Below are 14,329 nucleotides of genomic sequence, written 5' to 3'. Positions count from 1 at the left end.
TTTTGGGCATTTTTTCTTATTAGCAGCATCAATTTTCTAGATCTTTTATCTTTTTCTCTTTCTGAAGTAAAATTGACTGTTTATATCAGTGATAATTGTTGTATAAATTGCAAAAGCTTGGCATTGGTTTCATTCCATTGAGACATCTTGAGAGTAAATACAAAGCACATGCAGAGAAGTCTATTTCTTTTTCAAATGAATTGTGGTTAATTTGAAGAATAAACAGCAGGTTGTCCCCAGCAGAATGCATTCTAGCAAAGCTGCTCTTAAAGAATAATTTTTGACGGCACTGCATATTTCAAAAGTTAAGAAAGCTTATACTGTTGAAGACCTTATTCTGCCTTCTATTGTTGATGCTGTTCAGGTTATTCTGAGTGAACAGCTACAAAGATGTGTGCTATTCCTCTTTCTAATGATACTGTTACATGTTGCATAAGAATGATGGCTGATGTTTTGACATGTTTTGCCAGTTGATAATCTGACTGAAGGAGGCCAAGCTGTTTGCAATCCAAGTAAACTGATGTTTCCAACAATGCTCTGCTGTTGGCATATTTGTTGACTTTAAATTCTAGACTATCCAGAAATGCTGAACTGCTTTCAATTACCAGGAAGAACAACTAACATCGAGATATTTTGTATTATTGATGACTATTTGCATATGAAGGAATTCAACTGGAAGCAGTGTGTTAGTGTCTGTTCTGATAGAGTTGTTGCTATGACTGGTGTGCTTTCAGGATTGATAGCTTGAATAAAAGCAGTCACAGGTGAAGAAATGGAATCTACTCATCGTGTCATTCACAGGAAAATGCTGGCAACTAATAAAATGTGTCTGAACTGTGCAAAATATTTGCAACTGCAGTGAAAATTGTGAATTAATTAAGTGAAAGTGAATGAATTGAACACTCATCTCTATCATTTTGTGAGACATGATGAGAGCATAACACTACCGATTGTTGCACCATGCCAAAATCTGTTGGCTGTTATGTGGGAAAGTGCTTACATGCTTGTATGAACTATAATGTAAGGTGTTGGAATGCTAGAATGAACACAAGAAGACTGAGTTGGCAAGTTCTTTGTCCAGTGAACGTTGGGTTGTAAAACTCAAGTATCTTGCTGACATCTTCCAACATCTCAATGACTTGAATGTGAGTTTGCAAGGTACATGAAAACTATTTTTGACACATTCAACAAGAAAGAAAAGTGTTTACTTAATCTATTTTTTTGCAAAACAGCATTAATATCTCTAATGCTAATTCTTTGCAAATGTGGAGTTGCCAAATTGATAGTAACTGCTTTGATGTGTTCTTCTAGCATTGTGAAAGCAAGAATGTCAATGCAATTGAATTGGAGTCACAAAGTTGCACCTTTTTCAGATGCAGTGGAAATTCATGGAATACTTCCCTGGGCAGACAGTCTGAGAGTGGAAAATTACTGGATTGTGGATCCTTTCATTACCCATGCAAATGACCAACTTTCTTTGACTGAAGAGTATATTCTTGTTGAAATGTCTTCAGATGCATCATTAAAACTATTCTAGGAGAAGACAGTGGTGTCTATTTTCTGGATCAAGATTAGCAAGAAGTATCCAACTTTGAATGAGAAAGTGACCAAGATTTTGCTCTTGTTTTGGTCAATATATTTATGTAAGTTTGGATTTTGGCAGTAAATACAGTAGAGCAGTGATTCTCAAACTTTTTCAATCCACCGCCCTCTTTGTTCCATAAAGTTATACCCAACGCCCCCCGTGTGAGAAAGGATTGAAAATATTCTTAGGAAAACTTTTCTATGAATCTCATACTTTGTGCCCTTACCATACATTGTTCTCGACATCTGGAAACCATTAAATGCAATGTTTCCTCTTATCTGTTTGACAGAGGAAAGGAAACTTTTACCTTTGATCACCGTTCAGTACCCTGCCTCCAGCGCCCCCCTAGATTTACTCACCACCCACAAGGGGGCGTTATCGCCCACTTTGAGAAATGCTGCAGTAGAGCATTGATTATCTGACCCCCGATTAACCGACCGCGTTCTAGTCAGCAAATTCAAATGTCCGCTAGTGATGTGGCGCTACAATATTTGGTTATGTCTTGGCTACTTTAATATTATTTTTCTTAAATTTTTGCATGTTTTAGCTGGCAGCACTGGCTCGACCATGAAAGAGTGCTAGTATTTAAACAGGCCTAATACACTATACTAATAATGTATTTTTTCATACTTTTCGGTTATCTGAATTTTCAGTTATCCGACCAACCCCAATCTCCAATTAAGTCGGATATTCGATGCTCTACTGTACTATCAAAACCACAGGAATTGAATGGATTTAGATCCCAGTGCTGCAATTGTTGCTTACTTGTTTTACTTCAGGAATAGGTGAGTTGGTATCATCTGAGCAGTTGCAGACATCTTACTGAAAATCTTTTTGTTACTAACTTCTTGTTATACACTAAGTTAATGATGTCAGATCCAGAAATAAATAACTGCAGACTGTGTTGTGATTATTAAAATCATCAATAAATAAAATACATATGTATGTAATACTAAACCTGCAAGAGCAAGCCATGTGAGTAATTGAATTAAGAGTGGGGATCTGAGAATTGGCATGGGAGAGTTTTAGGTCTGTGACATGAGAAACATTGGGAACAACTGATATAAAGTATATAATAAACAGTAGTGAGTCAGTCCATTTTTACAAACTCTGACTCCTCTAACAATGAATTTGCTTCAGACTCCAATTCTGTAGCTTTGGTGACAATGCTCATGCATGTCTCTCACACTCATTCGATTTAGTCCTGGCAGACTTTTTCTGTTCCCATAACACAAGGGAATACAGTATGGGAACTTTCCAGACATTCAAAGGACATTGGCAGCATACCTGAACAACAACCCAGAAAGTTATAGTTTGGGTTGTCCAAAAGAAGAGGAAAGTATTATGTTGAAAATTAAATTAGTAAAATTGCTATCTTTAAGGTATTTTTTTCCACTAAATTATTTCTGGAACTTTCTGGACAGATTGTATAATAGTAATGGTTAATAGCAGGAGAAATAAATCATTTTCTGTTACTGGTTTACTACTTTATCATTTAATTAAACATTTTTGATATCTAATAAAAATAAGTGTTTCAAGTTTGTAGTTTTATTACACACACTTTTTGATGAGATTGTTTCTTTGCAGTAAGATCATAATAGGCTATTAAAAATACTGTATTTTTTGGATAATAAAATTAACAATAAATAGCTTTTAGAATTGTGGCAAAAAAATTGTTAATGTTTTTGACAAACATAGATGATGGAGAAATATTACTTAAAAATTAAATCTTAAATCAATAATGTTTATTTAAAAAAAATTATTTGTAACTCACTCATGAAAAATTTTAGCATACTAACTGAAATGCATGTTATATGATTGTTTTTAAAAGTTGAAAATGCTTATGTATTTCCACAATTATTTATAAAGAGTGAATTTTCTTTAATCTTCCTTGATTAATTCTATATTCAAAACAAGAAAAATTATGATTCTACAATTAAAAAACATAATTTGTTCGTTTATTGATTAAAGAGGGAGAAAAAACTAAAATTATTAATGATATTAAAAATATTAATACAAATTATCATTAAAATGTGTGTATTGTATCAAATATTTGTATTAATACTGTAATAATAATTTGCTTGCAATTTTCTGTTCATTTTTGATAATTAATAATTTTTTAAAATTTTCAACTTTTTAAGCTTTGAATAAAAATTATGAAATGACATTAGTGATGTTTAAAACTGAATTTTAGAATGGTGTTTATGGTATAAATTATAACAAAATTTATTTACATTATAATTTTTATTTCAGATGGCAGCAGGTCCTTATAATTATTCATACATTTTCAAATATATTATAATTGGAGATATGGGTGTTGGAAAATCATGTCTTCTTCATCAGTTTACGGAAAAAAAATGTAAGTATACATGATTTTTATATCCTTGATGAATCATTTGTGAAAAGTTTTTTTTTATTTTTAAAAATCAATAATCAAAAAAATGAAGAAAATGATTTTGTGTGTGATATTTTAATTCTATAAACTAAAATGTATATTTCATCAAAGAAATTAGCAAAGATGCACCAATATCCAGGGATGCAGAATATTTTCAGAATCCAAAATTTCCCCAGAATATAAATTTTATGTACACAATTTCCCAAAAGATTGTTCATGTTAGAACACATCCCTATTTACTTCTTAACACTGTACAGTATAATCGATTAATTTTGTGCTGACTTTATTTACACTGCCACTTTTTAGAATACATTTCTGTCATAAAATTGGCAGCCTGTACAATGAATATGGATATCAATGATGTTTTTCATTTTGTAAAGTATAGTATTTAGCCAAGAAAGTGGTCTTAATGGTACAGATGGCTGAAATGAGTCATACCTAAATTGTTTCATAGTATTAAATTCTATGTAAAGTTTAGAGGATCTTTCCTAATTTATGTATATAAGTTCTCAGAAACACTAAAATTGAATTAGCATTTGAAATTTAAAAGTTGCATTTCAACTCTCTATTTTAACGTCATGTTTGAGAGCAGACAGTTTTATACTATAGTACAAAAATATCAAAGAGAAAGTGTTTAAACATAACTAAAAAAATTAATGTTTTATGGGAAGTTGATAAAAGCTCAAAAAAGAAAGACATTGCAGCAAAGTTTGGAATTCCTGGGAGTAGTTTTATCAACCATAATAAATTCTTTATTATGGTTGATAAAACTTGCACCATCAGCTAACTTCAAAAGCTACAGCAAAACATGCTAGAACCATGCTTTCAATGCAGATGAAACTGGTTTATTCTTTAAGTGTACATCCAATAGAATGCTCACTTTTACAAATGATCTATGCTTTGATGGAAAGCATAGTGAAGAAAGGATCAGTGTACAGATTGGAGCAAATATGACAGGAAGCTAAAAATTGAAACTGTTAATAATTGGAAAAAGCAAAAATACAAAAATACATGAAGTTTTAAAGGGATGAAGTCTGTTGAAGTAGCTTATCATTTTAATAAGAAAGTGTGGATGACTAGTCATATTTTTGAAGATTCATTATTAAAACTAGTCAAACAAACCAAAACAGAAAATTAGAAAAATTGCATTAGTTGTAGATAACCGTCTGCAAATCCTTCTGTGTTCTTGGTCTTAAAGATACGGAGTTTTTTTTCTACTAAGTTTAGCATCTAAACTTTAGCCAATGGATCAAGTCATATTCAAAAAACTAAATTTCACTATCACGAGTTTTAATAAAGATGATTAATGGAGTTGAAAACAATATGGCTGACAAAATTAATTTAAAAGAATGTTAAATTAATTTTGTCAGCCATATTAAATTAATGAGATTTGCAAAAACCCATGAGGGTTTTTTGCAAATCTTCAGTTATTTTGGTTTAAGAGGTCTGAACCCAATAAAGTGGGAAAATGGGGAAAAAATTCTGTACCTGTGTGTGTCTATTGGCATCTATTTCATTTATTATCTCAGGATGGGGTAATGATTAAGAAATGAAATTTGGTGTAGTAGCTTGTGTATAAGGGGGCATTAATGCTATTAAATTTTGGTGTTTAAAGATCGAGGGAGTGGGAGATAGAAGGGAGTCACATTTCAGATGAGGTCAGACTACAGTGAAGATTTTTACTTACTAGCATTTACGATTTTTTGTAAAACTCATTTCTACCCTCAAAATTAAGCTTTGTCATTTTATAATAATAGTTATTTTAATAAAATCTGATAAGATTTCTCCACAAACAATTTCAACTTTGTGCTAGTATGTCTTAGTGTTTTTTACTGGGAAAGTTATGAAACTGGTTACTGGATTTTTTTCTTTGATTTTCTTATGAGTGTACTATTTACAAATTGAATGTTTTGCAGGTTTGTGGTGATTGGTCAATTAAGTTGGAAACTACTATCGTGCTATTCTTAAATATTGATAATTTTGTACTTTTGACAGGACTTCATTTTATTGATTAAAATCAATAGTCTGAATTTGATTGTGGTTTCATAATTTCAGAATTCTAGCTCTCTGGTCTTGCTAAATAACATTTCATCCTTTGCAACTAAATGTCTGAGCATCTAGGGCTGTTTTAATTTTCTGGCACTCCCACTGAATATGCTGCTTTCTGATCTTATCAGAACAATATAATCCTTCTTGTAGACTCACAAGCCAGTTAATTTGGTTGTTACTATTTTCAATGACATTGGAATCAATTAAAACTTTATTTTCTGTCTGTAAGATTCTAATCAGTATGAACTGCATCTAAAAGACAATACACTTTTCTATTGATAGCTGATGGATGGAAAACTAACATTGGAAAGTCTCACATGTGAATGACACAAGTTTTTTATACCAATTTGTTTGTGGATATATATTATCACATACCATTGCAGTTATGCTGACACTGCTGACATGCTATTAATTAAGCTGTATCCAACTGGTATTTTCCAACTTCTGTTCATTGCTCTTACCATGAATGTAAGAGCTTCTGTAGCCAACGGTTGTAACACTTTGTATAGTCACATACAATGCCAAATATTTATAAGGAAGAAATTGTACTGTCTTTTGACATTAGATTTATTTACTTCATGATTAAATTCCTACAAGTAAGTACATTTGAACTTGATTATAATGAATATTAGGGAATCAGCAAGATAACTGTTACTTGTTATATTTATGAAGAGCAGTGACATAACTGCCCATTCTCCCCCTAGTTTTGGGTGCTAACCACATATTGATGCCCACAAGTGGCAAAGTTTGTAGCTATGTCACTGATAATTAGTGAAATATTTTTATTTTTAATTCTAAATAAGCTGATTAAAAAACAAATATGTAATTACATTATACTGTGTTTCTGTTAAGTTACATAAAGTACAACATAATACAGTGGGTGATCGGTTAATGAACATAATCTGTTCCAAGACTTTGTTTGCTATCCCAATTGTTCGTTAACCGATTATCGATTTACCATAGGTTTTTATGAGAATTTGGTTAATTCGTTCCGGAGACCTCAAGAAATAAAAAAAATATATACTTTCTTACTACGTTTATTTATATGTAATAATAAAAATACATATATACACAGTCTTGCATTTTTATTAATCCTGATTTTTCCATTTGTAGGGGTTAAAGAATCTGTCTAATGTCGATTGCTTTTCTTTCTTCTTCAGGATTTTTTGGAAGTAATTAATAGCATTGTAATTGTAGAGATCCCTCAGCCTATTAACCTCAACCTGGTTTGGATGCCATTCTAAGACTGTCGTTCTGACATCCTCCCACTTCTTCAAAAGATGTTTAAGAGCGGATATCAGCATTAATCCTCTTTTTCAAAAGAAAACATATCTCACCGAGTTTTTTGGTGTTTTTCATTCAAGATTTCTTGGCGTTCTTCTGTCGTCAGATCTGTTTCAGGTTATGAGCTCTTCAATGTTCTTTATTTCTTAGATGTGATTGTTGTTACTCGTTTAGCTGATTGAGTCTTCTTGATTATACTGTATCTTTCTTAAATAAGATTGAACTGCAACCTACTGTAGAGCTGTTCGAGCCATACTGCCCAGGAACATTCAAACATCTTCTGCCCACTCTCTACCTTTACTATTATACTCTCACCTTTCGAAAATAAAAACCGACGGAAAACTTAACGAGTGCCCATCCAACAGTCTCATGAATACTATAAAAGAATTGTTTCTGTTAGAAAAATAAAAGGCTGAAATTACAAGGGACAGTTTCAAAGTTCAGAGGAATACTATCTGATCAGTATATACTGGGTTGAGTGTTGATGTAGACATCTCCAGTGTTCCGAAAAGTTTTGAATTTTTGCCTGAAGACGAGGGAAGATCAATCGGTATTCATTATTTTACATCGCTTCTTCTTATGTTTGTTCTGTGAGGTGTTCGTTATCTGAACATGTGTTCGTTGTCTGATCATAAAAATCTTCTGCGAAAGTGTTCGTTATCCGATCCGTTCGTTACCCACTGTATTTAACAATTAATTTTTTCGTAATTAAAAATAATACTAATTAATAATATGCCCAATTTCAGTTAATCTTTTTATCTACAAATTTTAAAATTGATGATTGATTAATTTTTCAATAAAGTTGATACTGTGGAAGATGACAGATAAAACTTTTTACACATTGATGTTTTTAGCACTTATGAATAACTTTTACTTTTTCATAACTGAGACATTTTCTTTTCTTCATAGATATCTTCCTCATATAAGAGATTGTTTCTAACTAGCCTGTAGAGTAATTTTACAATCATAGTGATGATTAGGTAAATTGGTAGAGTAGGATCAAAAGCTAGTCAAGAAAGAGGGAGACTGTCTCCAAAAAGAAAGTTAAGTGATAAATAGGCCTTTACTTGATGCAAGTTGTAAACTAATTATCTATTGGTCATAAAACTAAGTAATCTTTTCAGTTTTATCTCTTCCAAGAATTTGGTATTGTATTTCTTACTGCTTGAACAATTAAGAATGTTTGTATGTTTGTGCAGCTACTGAAAATTTGCTTGGTGTATTCATGAAATACCTTTGTTATAATCATGAAAAAATGTATGGAAATACTCATAAGTTAAAATTATGGTATTTTGCCTATTATAACTGTGAACTTGTTATATCTGTGTTTGTTATAACAGAGTTTGATTGTACTTTCAGCATTTCAAGATGTCTTCCTCAAGCAAAGAAAGAATTAATAAAATTCAAATAATAAGTTTAAAATCTCTTTACATTAAGCAAACATAAGAATGATAAAGTTTTGATTTAAATTTAAAATAAATACAGAAAGTATTTTGATATATAAAATGTGATTAAAGAAATAAAATATGAAAATGGATATCTAAAATAAGGCTAAGTAAAATAAAATCTAAAGACACAGCAACAAATTATCCCACTCCTCCTCCTCGTAAAATCTCAAAAAATTATCTCAAGTGCTGGTATAATCGTCACCATTACTGGCTCTCTAGATCCTCCTACAAACATTGCTTGTCCAGGTCTGTCCTTGGAGGTTAAAACACACAAACATTGGTGGCCTCTTCACCCAATTAGGCAAACAAATAAACCCATCCCACATATTTCTTGGAAAAGGACCTAGTGGCTTTTTAAGGTATTAATTCCCGATTCTAGTTTAATCATCTCTTCAACATTGAAATCTAAATCAAGAATCATTGAAATGGTAGGAACAGTCTCACCTGAGACATATCAACTATACAAAATTGATGTTATCTCATTATATCCATGTTTGATGTGGTGATGCTAATACACTTTTACTACAAAAATCCTACTTAATTCAACAGGTGCTTGACATTTGGAAATCCCTCCTCCTAATAACTAAGCAAAATTAATTCCAGTTCAATGGACAATATTTCCTGCAAAGGCAGTGTTTTCATGGGCTCACTTCTTTTGGCACTTTTAGCTGAGTTAATTATGAGAAACATTGAATTTAGTCTTTTCTTCCCCGCTTGCAATACATAATCCTATTTTATACCTTAGATACATTGATGATATCTTAATAGGAAGTTCTTGTGAAGAATTGTCAACTTTAGTTAAATTTCTGTCAATGTTCATCCCTCCATCTCATCCTCTGTTGAGAAAGAGCAAGACTGAAAAATTGCCTTTTTAAATGTAGACTTATGTAGAATCATCACTCATCTACACTGTACACCACAAGTTCAATTCATCTCCATATATTATACCAGCTTCTTTCCAGTCTCCTGTGTATGTAAATTTGGCTATATTGTGAGGTCCTGAACATTCTGAATCTCTCATTAAACATACAAAAAATTTGATTCATTTAAGAAAATATTTTGTTTTAAAAAAAATGTACAAAATAGATCTGTTGTGAAGGTGTAACATAAACAATATGGTTGACCCTTCGAGGTCCTGAGTTGCTGTAAACTGATGGGTTGGAATGTTTAGAATGTCAATCGGAAAAATCAAGCTTTGACTCCGATGCTGGTACACATGACAAAATTTAGAAGTAAATGTTCCTTTAAAAGAAAAACTATTGCATTGCAAGTAATAAAAACAAAAAATTCTTGGATGTCAGAAAAGAAAATATCATCATGTGAGATACAAATGAAAGTTTCAAAGTTAGACTGACACTTGCAGATGAAGTTGAATGGAGATGTCAAATTGATTAATGCAGAGTGAACTTTCCTGCACCTGATCTGGTCATCTAATTTCACTGGAAATAGGAAAGGGACCAATTGGAAGGTGGAGAGAAAAATTCGGGACTAATCAAATTCAGAATTTTGGAGAGAAATCCTTTAAAAATTCCAAGATTCAAGGACAAGGTGGTTGCTTTTCCCTTGTTCATCCTCTTCATCCTCTGTGTTGATTTCCTTCTCATCTTTGTTTCTTCACCTATGTCCTGCTGCACTATGCAACTTCCAGCCAGTCTGTCCCAGGGCTGTTGGTTACCTTCAAACTTGGTCTGAGCACTGATCAAAACTCTGTCTTATCACCATTTTTCCTTTGACTATTGGATGAATGATGACAGTGAACTTTCTGCTTTGTCCAAGAAAAGTTCTTGACCAGAAACATGTAAGAATTATCTCCGAAATAAACAGCTTATGTAAAGGTGACCTCTCTCAGTGTCAACAACTACAGTCACATTACATTTGCACTCCGTTCTCCCTATTGGCAAATCTCACAATATCCACTCTCATTCACAGGGCATACTTGTATCCCTCTTCTCCAGCATGAACTGCAAATAGTAGCTGCTGCTGTACGCAATGCTGGTTACACAATTTTCCAGTTCATATTTATCAACAATCTGGTCTGCAGTTCTTTCTTTCTGCTCACTGCTCTCCATTCATACACGAAAAACAAGAAGTGAATATTTGTAAAACCTACTATCCCATACTTAGGGTCTGTTACTTTACATATAGTTTGAGCTTACAAAAGATACTGGGTGTACTTACTATCAAACCATAGCCATTATTCTGCATAACTCTATATAATGATAGGGATTCTCTTATCCTTTTAGAGAAGTCTGGAGTTTATATTGTTCCATTACAGCAAACACAAATGAAAATAAAGATTTTTTTACATAGATGCCACAACTAGAAAGTTAAACTGTTTAAATGAACACCAGGACGATGTTAAAAATAACATACCCTCCACTGATCTTGTGAAAAATGTATTAGAAAATAATTTTACACTGCTATGTACCCAAACTTTCATTACCAAGAGATGTTTAAATTGCAGAACCTTGTTCATCTGAGAGGCATTATACACATTTTCATATTTTATTTCTTAGTAATATTTTATATATCAAGAATACTTTCTGTATTTGTTTTAAAATTTAAATCAAAAATTTTTTGCACACCTTTGAATTCTAACATGTGTAAGTTAAAAATGTTTGTAACAGAGATTTTAAAATCATTATTTGAATTTTATATATTCTTACTCTGCTTGAGGAAGACATTTTAAAATGTCAAAACTACTTGCATGTATTTAATTCATCAAGTAAATAAATCTAATGCCAAGAGACAGTACAGTTTCTTCCTTAAGGCAATAATTGGCAGTTTTCATATGGTCGTGCCCTAAATTGACAAATCCTAAAATTTCTTTTCCATTCCATGCTATTTCTTTTGTGAATGCCATCTCATCAAATATGAGGGTGTCATAATTGGGTCTTGAATTTTCTTGTATTTCCTGGAATTTTTAAAAAATCTTTGTTTGGTGAAGCCTGAATTTTCATAAATAGATGTCCATTGGAGACGAATTCTAGGATGAGGAAGATAAAAAATTTTTTGAGATAACAATAGTCTTTGGCTGAATAAAATTCTAAAGTTGAGGCAAATTTTCTAATAATAATGAATCAGAATAATAATCTACTTTCTCTTTGCAGTTCAACAATGTCTTTCAAAATTCCTGAACAGTTATTTAAGTCTTCTAATGCTGATTCACAGAATCTTTTCTTTAATTCTGCTGCTATTTTTTTAGTTTTAATGTTTTTTTTTTATGGCACATGATTAGTTGCTCAGCAGTTTTTTTTTTCTTTCAACTTTTTTTTCTAAAATTTTCTGCATAACTTTCAAGGACTTGGCAAAGAGTAATTGTGATTTTTCAATGTTTGGAATATGCTACTTTCTGTTAAGAAATATATAATGAAAAACTACTGTTGTGAGCACTAAATGTCACTACTAATATTTACTAGATATACTAAATATCACTCAATATTTACTAGAATTTTATAAACTAAATACATTACTGTGATTTTTAAATCCATACTATTATTGTGGTATATGTTATCATTGCCCTTAACATCATTATTTATTTCTTTGTAAGTTTTTCACTGAGGGAGACAATTCTCCCAATGTGCCATAGGTTTGCCTCTTTGTCTTAGCATGCATATGTGCTATGGGAATGAAGACATGATAGGGATAGGGAAGACATGTAAGAGGATATGTTGATTTTATTTATATGTGAATCAATTGAATGCTTTGAATTACTATATGTACTAATGACATTAGGTTATATAGTTTTAGAGATAAATTATATCTAAAGCATGTGTAAACAAAAATATATACTATATACCACTAGTCTAAAGGCACTGTCAATTAAGGAAATAAAATCGTTGTTGTAAAATGACTATTACTTAAAACGAGCAATTGTTTATTGTGACATCATCACAATGCAGGCTGCAATTTTTAATCATATTTTTTAAATTTATTTAATTTAAAATATATGCTCTCATCCTCAAATGAGTAGTCTTGTCCTTGTACATCATACTTTTCCTGTTAGATGACCAGCACAACTGTATTTCTATCTAACACCTTTCAGGGGAAATTTTTGAATTGAAAAACATGGCTTCTGGTTTTCATCAGAAGTTAATATACTTAATTGAGGCTTCCAGCCCTAATCTTTCCATATCTGGTCTTGACTTTCATCTATCTAACTCTGTTCATGAGATTAAGGAAAGACAGACTGATAGACAGTAGGAATTTATAGGTCTGCAGTTTTTTCAAATTGCAGCTCAGTAAGAAAAACCAGCAGTTTTATTGCTACAATTTTTACAACTATATGTAGTACACACAGTAGATGTGATTTAAAATGCAAGTTGGACTGAAATTGAATAAAAAATGTAAAGAAATTCTTTCCAGACAGTCATCTTCTCAATGCAGTTATCAAGCATGGTTTGCTTTCCTTGATGTTTCAAAAATAACAATCATTATTTCAGTTTTCCTCATTAGCAATACACTACATGGCAGTTGCCTTTTTAAGTATTCTAGCTCATTGATTTGAACATGCTAGTGATGATATACAGGGTGTCTCAAAAATGTACCGACAAACTTTTAGGGGAATTAGATAACATCTAAAAGAATGAGAATTGCATAGGAATCCATAACCAGAAACATCAGGAGAAAGTGGTGGTAGAGGATCTGAAAAGACAAGACAGTGATTAATGGGAAACATTTATTGGATATAATTAGTACAAATGGTACACCAGTTCATAATGTTACAACAGATGCTTGAAGTTTCCACGATCAGAAGTGATGCATGCTTGACACCAAAAGAGCATTGATTGCTTGACATGTTCGAACACACCTGGAGTTTCTTTGATTGTAGCAGCAGCACAGACGAATCTTGCCACGAGATCCATTTTAGACTCCACAGGCAAGTCATACACGATAGCTTGAGGGCCACCCACAGAAAGAAATCAAAGCTTGATAAATCAGGTGAATATGCTGACTACTGCATGAATGAGGAAGTCCTAAATTTCCCCTCTAGTGCATGGATGAACAGCATTTTCTATTGGCTTATGGTGACGTTTCCGGTTATGGGTTCCTATGCAATTCTCATTCCTTTAGATGTTATCTAACTCCCCTAAAAATTTATTGGTACATTTTTAAGACACCCTGACATATAACAGATCAGGAGGATTTTTATTTTTTATCCTTATTATTACTATTTTGTATATCAACAATGATAGTATAAGTTTCAATATTAATGTTTCATCTTGAGATACAAAAATGCACACCATGTTAAACCAAATTTGTCAAATATCAGAATATTGTATTTTTCAAAGAAAATATCAGTATTAAAGTATACACAAATTTTAATACTCTGCATATTTCCCTTGACTTATGGATTCCCTCTTCAGTTACAAGATTTCTTGTTTTCCATTTTAGTACTATTAATAATAAATGTGATGATTTTAGTATTAGGAGCTCATACATCTTTTTTAATTTAATATTAAAATATGTTTATATATATATTTGTGAATATAATTTAAAATCATATTTTTATATATATATAAAAGGATATGATTACTATATAAGGATATAAAATTATATGCACAAAGA

At 31.7% G+C, this 14,329-nt stretch overlaps 1 protein-coding gene across 6 annotated transcripts in view; it reads left to right on the top strand.

Moving 5' to 3' along the window:
* Rab14 (RAS oncogene family member Rab14) overlaps positions 1 to 14,329 on the top strand; it is a 191,256-nt gene that overhangs the window by 147,345 nt on the left and 29,582 nt on the right. For all 6 annotated transcript variants that reach the window (XM_067277644.1, XM_067277642.1, XM_067277641.1 and 3 more), the window contains exon 2: positions 3,839 to 3,944. In XM_067277644.1, coding sequence (XP_067133745.1) covers positions 3,839 to 3,944 — 106 coding nt within the window. The remainder of the gene's footprint in view (positions 1 to 3,838; positions 3,945 to 14,329) is intronic.

Source organism: Centruroides vittatus, unplaced genomic scaffold (assembly GCF_030686945.1).
Source record: "Centruroides vittatus isolate TY-2023 unplaced genomic scaffold, ASM3068694v2 contig_751, whole genome shotgun sequence".
In the NCBI taxonomy this organism is placed as follows: domain Eukaryota; kingdom Metazoa; phylum Arthropoda; class Arachnida; order Scorpiones; family Buthidae; genus Centruroides; species Centruroides vittatus.
The sequence above is the reverse complement of the archived record's forward strand: the minus strand, read 5'-3'. Positions and strand labels throughout refer to the sequence as shown.